Genomic DNA, 20,254 nt, shown 5'->3' with positions numbered 1-20,254 from the left:
TATAGATCAGTCCCACAGTCTTCAAACGCTCGACTTTTTAAGTCAATGAATGTAAAGATCGAAACAGCGCGCTGGAAGCTGCAGTTTCACCGACTGAAGACAGTGTTTAGTGGACCTGGACAGGCAGAGCTCTTTAGAAGCTTAATTATTTATGAGTAGATGGTCCGGCTTTAATGCCACACAGCTGCACCGGACACACAGGTTGGATCCATTATCTGAAAGCAGAGAAAGTTAAGAAGGAACATTCCCGTGTTTATCGGCTGCTTTTGGATACTGCTGAGTGCACAACTTTCCCAATCGAAATCCAGTGTGTGTGTGTGTGTGTGTGTGTGTGTGTGTGTGTGTGTGTGTGTCTTTTCGGCAGTGCCAGCTGATAGATTTTAGCCGACCTCTGAGGATGTAGGCGTATTGAGCAGCAACACTTCACAGCATACACACACAGAGCGAACTCAGTAAAGACGGCAAACACTCAGAGAACAACACAAAGCTTGAGGCAGGAAGTCTTTGTGGTGTCTTAATAACAAGAGCAGCAGTGTTGGATTTTGCAGTGTAATAATAATCTCCCACATCTCGCAGTTTTAACAAGACTTACTTTAGCTCAGCCTCTTGTCTTTGCTGCTGCACAGTAAAAGTTTGGCTCTGCAAACTGCACAAAAACGCAGACACACTTTCTGTGTTTGAAAAGCCAAGCTAAAGCTGAAGCACCTTAAACCTGCAGTCTCTCTAATGTTGCACTCCTCTGGGTGGAAATGAAGCCTGATCGTATGCAAGTCTGTGAGAAAAGAGGCCTGAACTACGCAGCAGGTATCAGGTAACGTCAGGGTTAACCAAGGTGGTTCACAGGGGCAGAGGTGGGAAGTAACGAAGTACAAATACTTCGTTACTGTACTTAAGTAGATTTTTCAGGTATCTGTACTTTACTTAAGTATTTATTTTTCTGACTACTTTTTACTTTTACTCCCTACATTTTTATACAAGTATCGGTACTTTCTACTTCTTACATTTTCAAACAGACTCGTTACTTTTTAACACGTCAGAGAGAAGTTTGCATTTCCGGTCAGTGCGCCGTCAAACATCAAACGATCTGAGCCTAAACTGAGGAATAATAACATAAGAGACAATCGTACTGGCGTATCCTCCATCATCGGGGCTGATCTCGTACAAAGGGATTAAATACGCAAACCCATATAATTAATGTATCATTTATAGCGCTATAATCGGGCCGGACCGAGTCCGTAAGTTGCGCTGCGGCACATAAACAGCTTAGCTAGCGCTACTGAAGAGGAGCGAGCATGAAGGGAGTAACGTGTGGCAGGTAAATGCAACGTTTCTAAATGCTCAGCAAATATCAGCAAACACACAAAGTGTGTGCAGTTTGTCACACAGCTAGCTAAAAGAAGAGCTGCTGTATTTCAGGGAGAGCAAAGAGAGAGAAGTTCACTCAGAGATGGAGAAAGAGGACAGGAGAGGAAGAAGAGAGGTTAGAATTAAAGGTAAGGACTGGAAAATAAACTGAAGTATGCTGACTTTGTGTAATTCAAAGATTCTATGAAAATACTGCAGTTTAGGTTAGCTTGTTGTACTGTATTTACAGTAAAGCTCTGTGTTGGACTGGAGCACAGTGTTTGTGTTCATGGTCAGAGTTACAGGTTACATCAGTGCAGCAGAGATAAGTTTGAATCAAAGCTGCTGATGCTGAGATTCATTCACTGAATCCAACATTTCTACAGCCTGTATGCTGTCAGTGTAGGGGATGGAGATCAGCTCAGATAGCTGTGAAATACTGGGTTACATCTTTGTGAATTCAGTTCATCCACACAGAGCAGTAAACCTCAGAGCAGCAGCAGCAGGTCAGCTGATCACAGTCTGCACACCAACATCATTTACTGGAGCTACAATAGAAAGCTGTGATTCTTCTCCCCATGCAGAACCACTACAGCTGATCTTAGGGTTCCTCCACCTGCTGAATCCCACTGTAACCCCTGAGTATCCTCATGTTGGTGTTTAGGTGGAGGCACAGTCACCCTCTACTATGGAGGACACAGAGAACAGAGCTGTGTTTAAATTCCCTTTCACAGTTTGTGTCCTACATAACAGATTCAAGCTGAGTGCATTCATTAGGATTAAAATTTAGATTGGAATAATGTTTGCATTCTCATGTAATATTATTTTATATTATTACAATAATATATAATGAGGTTCGGTTAGTTTTACACAAAAATAGCATTTAGAAACATCCTCCAAAGAACTACTTTTACTTTCTTACTTTGAGTACATTTCAGAGCCTGTACTTTTTTACTTTTACTTAAGTAGAGAAGTTGAACCAGTACTTCGACTTTTACTAAAGTATTTTTTAACATAAGTACTTGTACTTCTACTTAAGTACAGAATGTCAGTACTTTTGCCACCTCTGCACAGGGGTATATCACCGGTGGGGTCTGCCCCAGGGAAGGTTAGGGTCTATATTAGAGATCACTGAATCTGACCTTTAGACATTCCTTTAATGAACTACAGACTGATCGATATACTGTGATATTGATAAAGCTCTTAACTCACACAGTCAGTCTTTATTAATATAGCAGCTCTTTTCCAGTCTTAACATGAGCAAAATATTCCTCTGCTGCTCTGTCTGACTTACATTACCTTATGTTAGCTAACTTGTCTCCAGTCCTTGCTCCATAGTTCAGGCCTCTGTACTGTGAAGCAGGCCTTCGTCTTATGCAGGTAACCCAGGGCTCTTCAACTCCAGGCCTCGTGACCCGGTGTCCTGCAGGTTTTAGATGTGTCCCTGATCCAACACACCTGAACCAAATGGCTGAATTACCTCCTCAGTATGCAGTCAAGTTCTTCAGAGTCCTGCTAATGACTTCTATATTTGACTCAGGTGTGTTGAAGCAGAGACACATCTAAACCCTGCAGGTCACCGGCTCTCGAGGCCTGGAGTTGAAGAGCCCTGAGGTAACCTGAGGGTTAACCCTGGGCTTACTGGGGTATATCACCATGGTGTGAAGTCTCAGACTGCTTTACATTGCATTTGTAATGTAAATGGGCGGCTGTAGCTCAGGAGGTAGAGCAGGTCGCCTACTGATCGGAAAGTCAGCAGTTCAATTCCTGGGTACTCCAGGCTGCATGCCAATGTGTCCTTGGGCAAGATACTGAACCCCAAGTTGCTCTCTGATGCAAGTGTTGGAGTGTGAATGTGTGTGAATGTTAGATAATAAAAGCACTTGGCTTAGTTAATCATGGAAGTGCTTGTGTGAATGGGTGTGAATGGGTGTGAATGGGTAAATGTAAACATGTTATATAAGTGCTCTGAGTGCTCAGACTGAGTAGAAAAGCTCTATATAAGAACTACGTGTTCTGCTTGTGTGTATTACTGCAGTCACTGAGGTCTTTGCTGAGTCCCCAGTTTGTGAAGGCAGCGCTATAAATCCTAATCTAAACCACAGCTGAACCTTCACTGTAAATCTTGTGCCTTCGGTTCCCGCAGTGCCACTGAGCAAACAGAATTATGTCCCCACAACGCGAGTAACACGTACACACTCAGCGAGTAATTACAGTGATTAGGCCTGAAATGATTCTCACGTTCTTGTTTGGCGGCGCTCAGCTCGCTGTGTGTTTACTCATTAAGCAGAAAGAAAACAACCCCCCCCAGTACATTACAAACACTCACACCCAACAGGAATAGTAATGACAGCGTTTGAGGCTCGCACCAATCGATTATTGGCCCCGTAAAACATCCAGTAACTCTGGAGGGGAAGGCGGGAGATCGAATAATCAACCTGCAGGTTTCCTGTGACCGTCCAATCGTATCATCAGCAGCATCTCACCCAGCAGGTGTCTGTGTGCACCTGCGGGTCAAAGTGCTGCGGAGCTGCAGTCTATCACAAACTGGAATTCCAACCACATTCAAAGCTCATTGACATTTTTAATAATTTAAGCTGAAATCCAGCCTTGGAACAGCCTCTCTCAGCAGTGTGTCATGAGTTCAGTAACTGTGTTTAGATCAGGTTTAAATTTAAAAATATCCACAGAGGCCATGTGGAAATATTCTTGGCAAATGAATTAATAAACCGGGAAATAAATGAATAAATCCTCTGTGGGGATTCCACTTCCTCTGACCTCAGCTGCTCTTTACTGAGCCGCCCTCAAAGTTGACGTCTGCTTGGGTTGAGAAGTTGAATTCTGCTGGTATGGTTTACCAAACACACTGAGTTTTACATGCATATTTTTGTATGTAAATGGATAAATAAAAATTGATTTGAATCCACTGGAGTGTCAGAATTAAAATATACAGCTGTAAATTGTACTTTTCTTATCGCACGTTCAGTATGTGGACTAACAGGTGGGCCATCAGCTGCTGGGGATGAAGACCTTTCAGCTTCAGCCTCAGACTGTTTGATCTGAGGGCTGGGAGTTCAGCTGCTGTTTAGATGGCCATTAACTGTGTGAATGATCGCTAATTAGATCTGTTTTTATGCAGCAGCTGTTGGAGAGATGACAGGACGCACAGTGAAGAGGCAGTGAGCTGATGCTGGAGCACTTGAGAGGAACCGTTTGACAGAAAATAGAAGAAGATGTGTGGCGAAGATGGCAGAGGGTTTGAGAGGGTGGACACTCTCTCCCCTCCTGTCAGTAATAATTAAAGAGGGGGAGTGAAAGGCGAGAGGAGCATCAGGGAGGAGTGCAACTAAGCACTTTGAGATTCTTCAAAATCAGCGTGTTACAAACACACACGCGCACACACACACACACACACACACACACACACACACACACACACACACACACACACACACACACACGGGCTGGACATGAAGCAGGCAAAATGCATCCATGCAGCTTTGCACAGGAGCCGCAGTGCAGTGCATCAGACCAGCTGCTTTCAGAGTCCTCATACTGCCATCATATCTCCTCATCATCACTGTGTCACTTCTGCACGTGGTGAAGGCCTCGAGTCAGACAGCTTTGCATCTTAAAACAGCTTCTCCTCCACCTAATGCAGTCATCGTGATCCACACTCCAGCCTTTCAGCACACTCGAAGGGCTCGAGTCTACTCCATCATCCATCTATGCATCCATCTATGCATCCATCCATCCATCCATCCATCCATTCATCTGTCCATCCATACATCCATCCATATGGACATACATACATTCATACATTCACACATACAATCATATAAAACTGTAATAAATGTTACGCTACTGTGCTGTACAGGATAACAGCTTCACAGTATAATCCTGTGAGTGGTCTGGTTGCCTTTATCCTCCATAAACAGTTTATAAACTATATTAAAGTGGTGCAGATGTATTTATGAAGCACCAGTCTCAGTCTGCATGTCCTCAACTCTCTTTTCTCCCCATTTGCACTGAGAGTTTCACTGTGTGTCACTGCAGAGGTAACAGCACAACAAGCTACTGTTCTGAGGGCATTATGGGTAATAAAGTTCTATGAATATAGCAGAGGGCATTTGTCCTCCATACTGTGTTTATAATGACTACTTTACAATAAATTTCAAGTGAAATGTGTTGCCCTCCATACAGTCAGTGTTTCCTAACTTTGATGAATTATCGTTTTAAAACCTTTACAACTCAGACATCATTGACTATAAAATCAAAAAGGAACACTGCTGTGTACAACACATTAACACACACACACACACACACACACACACACACACACACACACACACACACACACACACACACAACTATTTCAATTTAAATGTGACGTAGCTGAAAAAAAACGAGGATTTAGTGGATTGCAGTGAGTGCTCGTCTGCGTGGAGCTGTCTATAATCTGAGCCAGCGCTTCATTGGGTTTTAATTTCTTTGTGTGTGTCTGTGTGCTAAGTAGGCATGAGGATTTCAAGCAGAAATATTCAGAGATCACCAGCTGAGAGCTGTTTGGGCTGGGGGCTGGGTGCAGACTCATTACATGGTGGAGTTTGTACTGGAGGTGTGCACAGTTCTTCGATTTCACCGTTTAAAGGTAAAAAGCTTCTGGTGGACTTCATTCTGTTACATCCTACTAAGTGCCAGTCACAACAAGATTTAGATGACTTATTTAGTTATTGTTTTAGAATTTGATAAATATTTGAGTGTTCAGAAGTCCAAATGCTCGAGCTACAATCACACCGGGGAAAAGGGACTTTGGTCATTAAGACGACAAAAAAACAGCAACGAGACAGAGAGCTTTCAGTCTGCTCTCAGTTTGAGAGTGAACGGGGTCAAGTTATCAATCTGTCCAGGATAACTCTGTGATTAACTGTCGTAAATCTGCTGCCGACTGCATGCACAGAAACTCATGTTAATGCCTTACATTCAGAATCCAATCAGAACCTCACAGCTCAATAAGGAGAAATCACTTGGAAAAGCTGAACATTTATTGATATACAGAATTCAGTAAATCTTTTTGGTGGTTAGACTCCGATGGCCCATCAGAGCAGAGCAGAATCCCAGTGATGGTCGGAATTAGGGCAGGAGCCCCGGAGTCTAGACACTGGTGGTGGTGAAGAGGAAGATGGAGGTTTGGATGGTGCACTGAGTGATTTGGAGGAGGTGGAGATGGGGAGGAGGTGGGTTGCACAGATAGGTCTGCAAGGAAGAATGAGAGGTAAGCAGTGAAGTGTGCAGAGTGGAGGCTGACTGGCTTTGAAGTACACAGGCAGAAAGATGATTGGACAAGAGCGATGATGTCAGCACTGAGTTTGACAGCAAGGAAAAGCAGAAGTGTTGTGAAGAAGAAACTAGCAGCCAAACACCAGGAAAGCAGATCGTCCTTATTGAACTGAATCTGAAACAGGAATTCTGAGATTCCTCCACAAACAGTGACGCAGTTGCTGCAGGACAGTGATTTAACTGCAGAATGATACAGGCGCTCAGCGTCTGTAACCGGTGTACAACCGGCTGGCAACCAGTTGAGTCAAGTCTCCTGTTGCAAAGAGACATGTCACAGGCAAGTTGCTCATCAGTGCAGACTGACTCAGATTGATTGCAACATGTTGGCAGTCTGTCTGTGTTTTATCAGACGGTGATTAGTTGCAGTCAGTCTGCAACTGGTTGGAGACAGGTTGCCTCCCAGCACTAAATAATAAAGCAATAAATAATGTGGGAGTTGGTGCAATGTTGTTTTACTCAAAGGCATGAGATTCATATCAGAGCTAACTGAAAAAGTGTTAAACACAGGTCTAATTACACACAGCTGTAGTCACAGGAAACGCTGCAAAGTTTCCTGCATTTTTACAGCAGTTAGCTGAAGGAAGCAGTAATTTACCTTTTGTAGAGCTGGAGGAGGCCCAAAGAACACAGGAAACACATTTGGAAATTCTCTGAGCGTGACAGAAATAATCATTTACAGAAAGCTATGTTGTGTTGATCCTCTGTGAATATTTACATGAGTTGATACGTGCAGTGTGATTTGCCAGCAGCAGAAATCGGGTCTTCATAATATTGTACAGGCATTCACTGGACGGTGCACAGCGTAGCAGGTGTGTGTAGAGCTTCTCTAAGCAGTGTGTGGGTGTGTGCCTGCAGGCTGAAATCAGCTGCTCTGTTTACCTGCACACACACACACACACACACACACACACACACACACACACACACACACACACACACACACACACACACACACACACACTCTGACTCCTCATTAATACATGATCCTACTTCCTCAGCTCCTGACACACTGTCCTGGTTTCAAGGTGGCTCATCATTCACGAACACATCGCTGATAATTAACCTTCAGGTAGACAGTCGCTGTGTTATCATTAACCGTACGGCTGAGCAGAAAATTTAAATGAGGATGTGCATTAAAATGATGTCGGCGCTCCGTGACCGCTCATTACGCCGCTGTTTTAATCTTAAGGTCACTGCATTTATTTGTTGGCGTTGCTTTAAGGCTGCTGTGCATCTGTCTTTGAACGGAGGCTCGATGTTTTCCATCTGCAGAGCGAGCAGCGTTACTCTGTTTGGAGGAAGTCGTGTGAAAAATGGGAGGAATGACGATTAGAATATGTGAAGCTGTTTGTTAGAGAGCTGCAGAACGAGGACAGACAGGCTGTTTACGAGGTCCAGGGCTGAGCCGGTACAACGGCTCACCGACTGCTCCTGTTGATCCAGGCACAGGTTTCCTTCACTTTTTAGCTTTTTAATTCTGTTCAATTCAGTTTGATTTATGTAGCTCCACATCAGAGCAACAGTTGTTGTTGGCCCTTTATACTGTAAAGCAGAGCTCTAATAACACTGAGCTTCTAATAATGAGCTCAGTGTATGTACAGTAACCCCTGGGAGCCCAAAGCTCAGGCTGCTCTGAACATCAGTTCATCAGTTTTTGGATCTGTATGATGTCACAGAGAGTGGTCATCTCAGGAACTGTAGCCCCTCCCAGAATCATGCAAAGCTTCTCTAGAATAAACCCCACTGTGGTGGAGTCACTACAAGCCCAGATTTGATGGCAGATGGATTCAAATTTGTGAGCGTTTCCTCCTGTGGTTACTGGAACGTGTTATCCGGTCAGGCTGGCCTTTCCTTTGCTGTTTCTTTGTAAAAATTTATTTTTTAGGATGCACAAAGCAGCTCCTGCCAGTAATTGCAGACACACTGCAGTACTTTGGCCGATACCTCTGCTTTTTCTTTCCTTTCATCTCCTCTCAGCACCAGTCTGTGGGCAGAAATAGACACCGGCACTCATATCCAACATTTATTTACAGGAGCTGCTCTGATAAGAAATCCTTCCTGCACGGGAGTCAGCATTTCTCTTATTTCCTCGTAAACACAGCAAACATCTGGTGTCAAAGCCTCAGCACATGAAAAGAGATCAGAAGCTGGCAGGTGTGGCGCCGGAGTGCTTCTCTCTGTTTATTTGCTGCAGCAGTTGTCTGCGGCAGCCTGGTTTGTGTCTCTGAAAGTATTATTTTGCTCTGTGAGAGTAAATTAGCTGAAACTCAGCGGGATATGATGATCTCAGCTCTGTAACTACAGGCAGGAGCTGTGCCAGTGGAGGGGGGGGGTGCTAATGCCAGAAAAATGCTCATGGGTGACAAACCATTGCAGGCAGAATTGAGGGCACTGTTGATACTGGGCTGTAGTAAATCAGCAGCTGAGTTCCTTGGCGCGCGGACCTGTGACACAAAGATTAAAGAGAAAGCAGGAGCTGCTGGTTTGGAGTTCCTGGCTCATGGAAACGTCACGCTGCAGCCGTGTGAATGCCGTGTGATGACTGCTGTAATCAGTCCACTTCCTGCTAAAAAACCAAAACAGCCCCTTTGATCAGCGGCGGCGGCGCTGAGCTCGTGTGTCAGCATCACGCTCAGTGTTTGTGGAGTCGCTGTGACGGGTCGTGTTCGCACTGCTGCTCTGGAGTCAGAGCAGAGTTCACTGTTTCAGTAACGATGACAATGAGCATCAGCCTGCTGCCGAAGGAGGGTGCACATGTGATCCTCGGGTTTCGGTCAGAAGGTGACATCATTGCTGTTATCAGCCCTAAAACTCCACCCACAAATCCCCAGAATGAGGGCTGATTTCTGTTTCCCCCGCGGCCTCGAGCTGCAGTTACTGACTCAACAAATACGATGTGGCTCATTTGATAACGAGCTGAGAGATGGGGGGAGCAGCTCAGAGTAGAGCGCCAGTGGAGGTGGTTCAGCATCGGACCACGATGGCTCCTAGGTGACCCCTGGGTGGAGGAGATCCAGTAACCCTGGAGACTGTGGCTGGGTAAAGGGAAGCCTGGGCAGCTGTGCTTGGACTGCCGAACCCGGGACCCGGACAAGCGGCAGAACATGGATAGAAGAACAGCATCCATGCATCTTCTTCCTGCTGGATAGAAGAATGGATGATGGTCTCCTCCTGCACCTCCTGCAGCTTCCATGTCACATTAACGAGCAGCTGCTGAACCCAAAGGTGGTGCATCAGGAGTGGGACCAGGAGCCCGTTCATGGGTCAGTGTTTTTCACTGCCCACCCACCCCCATCAGATTTGGTGTCAACAATTAAAGTTAAGGGGGTGAAAGAAGAGGACTTCCAGAGAGGCCACAAGAGAGCAGAGGGAGCTTCTTTGTGAGCTCATTATGAACCTCTTGTCATTAAAAAATGTGCGAACATCAAGAATTCATGCCCTGATTTTTAGAGTGCATGATGGACAAAAACAGGAGCCAAGCTGCTTTTACCAAATCTCTCATCACAAAATGTTTCCACCTCAATAAACTGCAAAAGTATATAATGTTATAGAAACACATATTTCCTCTCTCCTCACCGAGTTCAGGTACATGCCAGACAAGAGTCGTCTGATAACAGGAAGCTGATATTTCAGAGCATCGCACAGTTCCAGGTTACAGGGTTATGGCACCTCATTTCAGATATGTTAAATGTTCCCACAGCTGCAGCAGATCTTTGTTCAGATTCAGTTTAATATCAGATGAAAGCAGCCCGACTGCGACGACTCCACTGGAACTGGTTGCTGGTTAAAGTATGAAAGAGTCACCAGTTCAGGGTGTGGAGTGTCTCAGTAAACACAGTTTGTTTTTGCAGAGATGAAGGAAGCGTCACACACCTGGACAGGTGGACACAGCAGCAGCTCCTGCAGGTCAGAATCAAATTTGATAAGAGAATAAATCAACTCAGCAGCTTTGGTGCACTTTCAGCCGCCAGTGAGCTCATATCTGAGCAGCTGCAGGCTGAGCAGCAGGACATCAGGATGTAAACATCACTGAATATGTTACAGACACACACACACACACACACACACACACACACACACACACACACACACACACACACACACACACACACACACACACACACAGACCTTCAGAAATGTGTTTAATATGACAGGAGTAAATCCTGCTCCCAGCAGAGCTTCGACCGCCTGATCTAGGCCAAAAACAATGAATCAGTGAACAAACTGTTGCTGGTTAAAATCCTGTTAGTAATGCATTAATAAACTTCAGGTTCAGCCCGGTTGGTGTCCACATGTCTCTGTAACAGTGAGCAGAAGGACGTGACCTTCATGAGGCTTCATAGGCACCAGAGAAGCCCTGATAACACTTCTGTAGTCCAGGCTCCCTTCATGTTTGCTGCATCCTGACAGTGAAAATATGATTGCATCTCATCCTTTGTGATGCTAAAAAGGTTTAAATGTGTCTCAAATGCTGCAGAACAACTAGCAGCAGTAATGGGAACAGATGCTGGTGGCACGCTGACAGCCAAACACGTTTCAGATGAAAACAAAGGCACTCACATAATTACAACCCACCCGCTGCTCCGGCGCCTGTCATGTTGTATGTTTTGTGTGGGAGAGAGCATGCAGCTTAAACCTCAGGTATAAATATAGAGGAGCTGCTAATGCACGCAGCACCATGCAATGCTCCGTGTTCCCCAGAAAGCCTCAGCGATTTCCTTCCATCCTTTATAAAAACAGATTCAAACAGGGAGCAAATGTGTTCCAGTTAATTTGATCAAACTGGAAACACGTTTCAGGAACGCTCCAATCATCTGCAGTCGTTCCTCTGATCCTCAGCTCGATGTAACTCCGACACAACATCCAGCTGCTCCTGTACGTCCCCACTGATGCTGACGGTGGGCCTCAGTCACGCCGGCCCGGACTGGTTGGTGACTGCCTGGCAACCACCAGTTGCTATGGAACAGTGTGTATTCCCAGACCAGTTGCAGTTTGGTTCCCGGAGGCTGCTGTAAAGTCCTAGTCACGCACTCAGAGACTTTTTCAAGTTTTCCTGCTGCTGGAACAGTAAATGCAGCTGTTTGCAGTGTAACAGCGGGCAGCTGCAGCAATCAGCTGGTGACCACAACAATCACAGTGAGGTTTCTGCTGCAGCATCATCTTTGAAACAGTTTCACTGGGAGTAATGGGGGGGTTAGGCAGCAAAACTAAAGGTGGGTCAGGATTATACAGGTCATGCAGCAGGCTTGTGTCAGGAAAAAACAGGACTAGTTTTTGTTGGTACCTGTTCGGCCCGGAGACCACGCTGCACACCTGAAAATGTGCTCTGGATTTGATTTGAACTTGAAGTCAAATTTAACTTGAACACAGTGGACGTGTGAGTGTGTGTGAGCACAGCAGTGACCTGAGGAACGCCCTGTTATGTCAGAGCCGCGGCGATGGAGAATCAGCAGCACAGATGAAGAGCAAACATCTCCCAAAACCTCCCAGGTTAGAAGTGACTGTGCTTCTTCTTCAGTGACAGAAACAGGAGCAGATTTTCAGCCGGTCAATCAGACCTGTAACAAACCCTGTACGTCAATGATTCCACCCCAGGCATTTATTATAAACCACGAGCTGCTCTCAGATACTGCCAAAATGTGATTGTGGATTCTGGTAAATTCAGGAGTATAAGTGATGTTGGTCCCTGCTGGTCGTAAACAGTTGTTGAATTCGGGTGAAGAACTTCCTTCAAAGAGGAGCTAAAAACAGGTTTGACCAGCCTCGTCCTGCCCTGCAGACCTTCCTGCTGACCTGACTGTGTGCACGTATGTGGGCTGCGCTCTGGGTCCTGGCTGCAGCAGAGGCAGTGAGGCTGATGATAAGCTCCCTCCTGCTGCAGGATTGTCCTGAAGGGACATTCAGCCATCCCATTTTCTGTTTTTCTTCTCACTGCTGCACAACACAGAGCAGCCCTCTCCAATGCCCCCCCTCGAGCAGCACCGAGGTGGAAAACATGAAGAGAGCAGTGTTTATAAAAGCAAGCAGGAAACGTTCTTCTGTAAGCACATTTTTATTCATTGCATCAAAGTGAAAGTTACACACAGGAAGTAACTTAATCTGGAAGAAATATGCAGAAGAACTGGGAGATAATGACAGCCATTAAAAGCTCTGTCACAGATCTGCAAGCAGCTCTGCAACCCACCTCCACTCAGGCTCCTCCTTCCATGCAGTGAGACTGAGGCAGTGTCGTGTGTGTTGTGCTGTGTTGTGTATAACAGGGCGTGCTGCGTGCTGCTGTCCTGCGATGACAGGGCTGCGAGCTTTGCCTGGTCTGCTCCTCCAGCTTTCACTGTGTGCACACGAGCAGGCAGGGAGGACCAAATATAGATTATTGCAGATGGACATCATGTTTTGATCATGAGATTTGACAACACTAACTCTGATCCTGCTGGGAGGAGGCTCAGTGGGTTACTGCTTGGACAGATACCACCTGCATCTCATCGTGTGGGGCCCTCAGAGGTAACAGTCCAGATCCAGAGGGCTGCTGTTCATGTGCTTCATGTTTCAGACTCTCCGTCACTTTTGTTGCTCTCGTTTTTCTTTCGTTTTAGCTCACAGGTTGGAAAAACAACTCGGTTAGTTTCAGGAAGCACAGCGTGGCGCAGCAGTTGAAACGTTGCACATTGAAATGATGTGTTAGGAGTGACAGTCCCACAAATACTGAGACTCAAGAATGGAAACAGACGTGAAAGCGGGATGAACTCAGGATTGTGGGAAAATCCACCTTTCCAGGCTTCGGCTGCGTGCAAGCAGCCGATCGGCAGCTGGTCGGACACTGACCAACGTAAGTCATGGTTGGTTTGAGGAGGCTGTGTAGATGCTGCTAAGAGAGGAGTGAGGTAAGGCCGGCTGTCTTATTCCATAAAAACAGAGAAAGTGAAAGCATACAGAGAAGTAGGAAATATTAAAACTGTGTCTTGGTTTTTGAAAGCTGCTCTCATTAAGAAAATTCCCCACATTTACTGAGCAGCAGCTGCAGAAACCATGAGGTAAAGATGAAGGAGCTCGTGCTGTGTGAGCAGAGACAGAAACACCTGTGGCTCATTCTTGATGGACAGACTGCTGTCAGTTTACCTGCACCTGCTCAGAACTGTAATCAGAGCCTAACGAAGGTGTCGGGCTCACTGATTTTTCAGACATGGGCGGCCTCTTCGGTGAAGGTGCCATCGGTAGTCATGAGGAGGTTCAGTGAGCGTCGAGCTTTAGCAGATCTCAGATCTCAGCGGAGCATCTTCCACAGGTGGAGCGCATAAAAGCTCCACTTCACCTTCAGCAAACCTCTGGATGTCCCGACCGGTCGGGCTGCCTCTTCATGCAGAGGAGGGGAGGTTTCTGTGAGTGCCTTTAAAAAGGGTGAAAGGATTTTAAAATCTGTGCTTTGGCACACGGTTATTTAAGGACAGATCCAATTTCTTGGTGTTTTAGAGGACTCTGGCAGCAGCAGTCTGGACGAGCTGCAGCTGTCTGAGTGATTTTTTACCCAGACCTGTGAAGACACAATTAAACCGGTCTCGCCTGCTGAAAATAAACGAGTTGACAAATTATTTCTGTATCTCTCTGAGACAGAAATCCCGTCACTCTCACTCTGCTTTTAAAGGTGGGAGCAGGATGATTTGACTTCATGTGGATGTTAAATGAAAAAGTCTACCTGGATCTCTGATGTGCAGATTTTTGTGTCATGGATTCAAAGTTTTGACTTTGAATTTATTGTTTGGGCACAAAAACAATCATTTAGTTTCTCTGCTGTGTCCAGGAGAGAGGGCTTCCTGATGAAGGCCCGAGAGTTGACCCTTACCATCATATTTCTTCAGAGCGTGGTGGCCAAGAATTCCCTACAGAGTCTATTCAGAATGAATAAATAGCCTAATGTAAATAAAATGGAAGATTAATCCTTAATTACTGCTTCCACAATGCTTGATTTTAGAGAAGAATTGTTGCTCCGCTAGTTTGAATAAATGGCTGGAAATTTGTGTTGTGCTGCGTCCTGCCCTCCACCTGCTCTGTCATTTGTTGAGCCATGGTCTCTATATGTTTCCATACAGTCCTGTTGGTCAGGCCTCAGTCAGGGTGTGTACGTTTCCCCAGATGGTGCAGCAAACCTTTCATGATCAACAAACCAGAGGAGATGATGGTCTTCAGGGCGCAGCGCTGCCCTTTATGACTGCTCGGAGATTCCTCCAGGATCCTGCAGAGAGCAGCGGGTGGCTGTCTCTGCAGGATCCTGGGAAAATGTGCTGGGAGCTCAGACAGGTGCCCCTGAAACTCTGTCACCAGGGCCCATAAAAAGGACCCACAGAGACGGCACGCACAGTTTCAGGGCTCCCTAAAACTCTACACTTTCTTTGAGTTGACCCACACTGGGTCTTACGGAACCCCACAAGGGACACAGGGAAAAAAATATGGGAGAAAACAAAAAAGAAGCACTTTTGTGAGATCTCACAAAAGTTTTGCGAGATGCTGAGTTGAGATCTCACACTCGACACTTGATATCTGCATCTGAAATGTTTGTTTTGTGTGTGGTGTAAATGCCGGGCTGAGTGATGATGTGGCGTCTCCAGAATGATGAGGCTCGTTTCCTGTTTGACTCAGTTCCTCTGCAGCACTTGGTTTGTGTTGTCTGTCGTCCTCGCCTCATTTTAGACGTGTGAACACGACGCTCTGTGACAGTGGAACACAAGCTTCGGCTGTAAAGCTCCAACAAAATGAGAAACATGAGAAACGATGTCAGTCGGGCTCACGCGGCCTCGGCTCAGAGTGGAAAATGATGGAGAGGCGAGGAAAACGATCACATGGGCTTTTTCACAACGAGGAGAAATATGATGTGAAAATGATTTTTATGTTTAACGTGTGTGAGAGTGCCTTTTTCTCTTTCTGTATTCCCCATCATTTAAATCAGAATGGTCCTGTTATATGAAGGAGAGGTGTCTGCAGCACCTTTTTATGTTACACCTGTAGTACCTCACTAACTTCATGGTTTTTGGTCATTTTGGATAAAAACATGGACGTGGACTTTCTTTGATTTCTCCACTTGGCCTGGTTTTAATGTGTTGGCCATTTTGGTTGTTTGGACCATATTTGTAGGAGAAGGTGGAGACCTGGTTATCAGTCTGCATGTACAGGAGCATCACACGGACACCTGCTGATCAGGAGCATCTAATCAAAAACCCAGAATCTCACTCAGCAAACTGGAGCTCCGCCTTCTTGGACAGTCTGTTAGTCCAATGAAGCCACAGCAGCCATATTATTGGTCAGATAATTGCATTAAAAATGCTCAAAATGCTCCAACAGCACCAGCACGGTCCAGAGGTCCAGTTCAGGGACTCCAGTTAGCTGAGGGGAAGCCTAGCAGACAGCTAGCAGCTACAGCCGCCTGTGTCACATCTGCCTGTCAGTCAGAGAGGCCACGCCCCTAATAATGCACACAGGTGAGTTATAGAATCATCCTCCCTGTACAGCTGTTATGAAGGAGGAAATTATCCACAAAGCAGTTTCCATATCAGGCTGTAAACATGTTGATTTAACATGGGAGTCTATGGGGACTGACTCACTGCTGCCTCTGCTGGACACCAGAGGAACTGCAGCTTTTGAGCTGCAGAGGTTGAATGCAGTTTTCATGCTTGTGGAAAAGAACCTGAAAGTTTCAGCACTGTGATCTGAACATGTCTCTGTTTCCTGTTCCTCAGGGGAGGAGTTTTACGAGACGTCGCCCTATGAGCCGATCCACTTCTCTGAGGAGTTCAGACACGCCTCCATCATCTCAGGTAACGCCTTCCTGTCTCTGTGTGTGTTTCTGACACACACATCGAGGCTGCGGTGGCAACGAGTGTTGATAGAGGTGGGGGGGGGGGGGGGGCTCAGCGGCTGATTAAGATGAAGAGAAGAGCTCAGGCTGCTCGCTCCATCTGTGAATGTGTGAATGAATGCGTGTCTTTGTATTTGTTTGTGTGTGTGTGTGTGTGTGTGTGTGCAGCTGAAGCCCTCCTTTCATAAAAACCTATTTTCCCTCCAAAATTCGTTTGTGCCTGCACAGAATGGAGTCATTATTCAGAGGGCAGAGAGATAACCTTTGCTCCTTGTTTCATTACAGCCTGTCACATATCGTTGACATCCCAGATGGATCAGTGTGCTCAGGGCTGCAGCTAATTATTATATTTTCATTATTGATTAACCTACAGATTATTTTTAATGAAATTATGAAATATTTAATCCATTAAAGGTAAAAAAGCAGAACTTTTGGAGAGCCGAGCTGCTGTCACGTTTCTGCTCGGTGGTCACTGACAGTGTCTGTCTCACAGTTCTAACTGTTCACATTTTGGGGACAACCCAGCGGTTTTCAAACCGTCAGCCACAGAGATGGAGTTGATCTCTGAGAGACTCTCCCTGCACCTTTCTCCTTCATGGCCTTTTTTTCAGTGTGTGCGTGCAGCCGCAGGGACACAGGTGTGTGTCAGGTGTGCCTGTTTCTTTGAGGCCAATGAAAACCTTCGACTTTCAGCAGCGACTGGCACAGCTCTTTGTGAAGGATGCTGCTGAATGATGGAGGAGCAGAGCAGGGCAGAAGGTCCTGTGCTGCCATCATTTTATATATTTATAATATCATATTTGTATCAATGCACTGTATCATTTATAACTATAATTCAGAGATAAAAACTCTCAGTATAATGAAATATGCTCACATATACTTCAATATGAATCTCCCATCTTAGCAGCCAAATCTCAGTTATCCTCACCTATAATACTATATTACAATATATTATTATATTACTCTATTTATATTACCTATACTTGCTTGCATTCAGTTGGATTGGATCGGGTTTTTTTACAGTATATAGCTCCAAATCATAACAGTCACCTCAAGACCCTACAATAATACAGAGAAAACCCAGCAGTGAAACGACCCCCTATGAGCAGCACTTGGTGACAGTGGGAAGGAAAAACTCCCTTTAACAGGAAGAAACCTCCATCAGAACCAGGCTCAGGGAGGGGGGGTCATCTGCTGAGGGGGGAGAGACAGAGATTAATAATAACTAATGATTAAATACAGAGTGAAGTATAAACAGAGTGAATAAGGTGATTGAAAAGAAACAGTGCATCATGTGAACCCCCCAGCAGACTAGGCCTATAGCAGCATAACTAAGGGATGGTTCAGGGTCACCTGATCCAGCCCTAACTATAAGCTTGATCATAAAGGAAAGTTTTAAGCCTAATCTTAAAAATAGAGAGGGTGTCTGTCTCCTGAATCCAAGCTGAAGATTTAAAGAGGAAACAGCAGCTTCTTGGTTTGGCTTCTACAAACTGCTCTCTTCATTTAAGGTGCTGAAAGATAAGTGTGTAAGCTCCTGGATCAGGTTCATGCACTGCAGACGAAATGTTTAAGGTGTAAAGCTGGAGTTTAGGTTCAGGTGCTGAAAGGTTCAGACGCCCTGCAGCCACTAAATGAAAGTGCTGGATGAGCGCGTTTGGTCCTCCTTCAGTCGTCTGGATGCACAGCGAGTGCAGGTTTACTGTAACACTGTTCAAAAAGGATGCTGATCCCAGTGATGTCGGTGGGTGCAGAGTATTTCCCTCCTCAGTGCTGATGATGACTCTGTTTTCATCACCTCAGCATCCCTGCAGACCTCCTCCAGTTATCTCCTTTATCCAGCGTGCAGTGAGCCAGCACCAAAAACACTGAGCACGATCTGATCTTTTGGGATACAGTCGACGCCTATCAATGAAAGGATTTCATGAAAAGATGCACTTAAATGGAAGTGATGTATTAAGAGCATTTCCCCTCTCCTCACTCTGTTAGCAGGACTGCATTAAGCTGCTGCAGCTCCCTGAGTCCGCTTCACACGTGTTTCTGAGGAGTGTTTAAATGTCAGACGCCCCGAGCGATACATCGTCATTTACACTTTCTGTGTGTGTGTGTGTGTGTGTGTGTGTGTGTGTGTGTGTGTGGTCAAACAGCTGTGAAATAGACTCACAGCTCTGTAAATTGGCTTCTGCTCTCTCAGATTAACACAAGTACAAACACGGTCAAAGCAGGAGAGCTGCAACCAACGCAACTTCAAAAGCTTTCTGTGCTATCACACACACACACACACACACACACACACACACACACACACACACACACACACACACACACACACAGGCAGGGAGGGAGGGAGGGCGCCAGTGCAGGTGTTGTGTAACATTTCACTTATTTCCAATATCCAACCTCTAACATGCCGCCAGAAAATATGACATCAATCTGCAGCCGTTCCCTCGCCATGCGCGGGACCGCCGGCGTGCTGTTTGTTCAGGCTGTTTGCAGTCAAATCACCTGTCGCCGGGAATCTGGACCCATGATGTGAAGATGCACAGCGAGAGCCTCCAAATGCTCAATGCAGATAAACAGAAGACAAGAAAGGGGGGGGGGGGGGGGGGTGCGTGGGGTGGAGGGAGAGATAAGAGGATAATACAGGAGTGTGTTAAATAGCAGTGGCAGGAAGAAAGAGCCCTGCAACATTAAAGTATGTTTCAGACAAGAGTGTCACAAATTGATTGGAGGGAAAGGCTAAGCATGACCGAGTGTGTGTGTGTGTGTGTGTGTGTGTGACAAAGCTAGTTCGAGTTGTTAACCGTTTACAGAGTTGAGGCGCAGTGAGAATATGTGAGTGTGTGTGGTGAATGGAGCTGTAATGACTGAGCAGCTGCAGACCTGACTGTAACGTGAACGTCACGGTTGAGGTTAAATGAAGTCTGCATTCTCTGAGCTCTGAGACTGAAGCCAGCGTGGGTGTGCCTCACATGTAAGGACAGCAAGCAACCTCCAGCAACTCGCAACCCCAGCAACCAGTGGTCAGCAGTGGTCATCGACTGGTCTCTGGGCCTGTGTGATGTGGGTTTGAGTAGTTTAAGAACAGTGTGGCACAGCACATGTCAGACACCATTAAACTCAATGAGAAATGTATTGATAGCTGAGCCCAGCCTGACTGAGCGCGGCTCTCATTCACAAAAATGTTAGATAAGTGTTTACGTCCAGCAGGGATGCTGTTACATCTTAATTCCATTCAGCTTCATTTATACACAGCAGTCGCCTCCAGGTGCTTTGTATCGTGAGGTAAAGAGTATGATAATAAAGGAGCAGAAACTGTGAGGAGAGCGTGTGCAGCCTGATGGCAGCTTTTCTCTCCATGTTTCTATCTAACGTTCCTGCACAGGCACAAAGAGCGAGTAACCGACAGCAGCTTAGAAACGAAATCACATCTTAGAAAGCAACACGGTCCGTGAGCAGCAGGAGAGGCAGTGCCGTCACATGATGTGAGAGGATATTACAGTGCAGCAGGTGATGTACACTGTCAGGTGTTATAACAGAAGATGATGCTGGACAGAGGCCTGCAGGAAGACCCCGAGGCTGCTGTCACACTGAATTTACACAACAGCCACCGAGCTGTGAGGTCACCCTCCCAAATATGCCCAAACATGGGCAGAGGAAACCCCCCAATGATGATTTTAATACGGCCAACAGGAGGAAGCTTACACAGGTTTGGTTTAAATTCAC

General features: G+C 45.9%; 1 protein-coding gene across 1 annotated transcript in view; it reads left to right on the top strand.

Moving 5' to 3' along the window:
• LOC115777064 (GDNF family receptor alpha-2-like) overlaps positions 1-20,254 on the top strand; it is a 129,704-nt gene that overhangs the window by 30,879 nt on the left and 78,571 nt on the right. The window contains exon 3 of the mRNA XM_030724885.1: positions 16,410-16,487. Within this exon, the coding sequence (XP_030580745.1) occupies positions 16,410-16,487 (78 nt within the window). The remainder of the gene's footprint in view (positions 1-16,409; positions 16,488-20,254) is intronic.

Source organism: Archocentrus centrarchus, unplaced genomic scaffold (genome assembly GCF_007364275.1).
Source record: "Archocentrus centrarchus isolate MPI-CPG fArcCen1 unplaced genomic scaffold, fArcCen1 scaffold_42_ctg1, whole genome shotgun sequence".
Taxonomy (NCBI): Eukaryota; Metazoa; Chordata; class Actinopteri; order Cichliformes; family Cichlidae; genus Archocentrus; species Archocentrus centrarchus.
The sequence above is the reverse complement of the archived record's forward strand: the minus strand, read 5'-3'. Positions and strand labels throughout refer to the sequence as shown.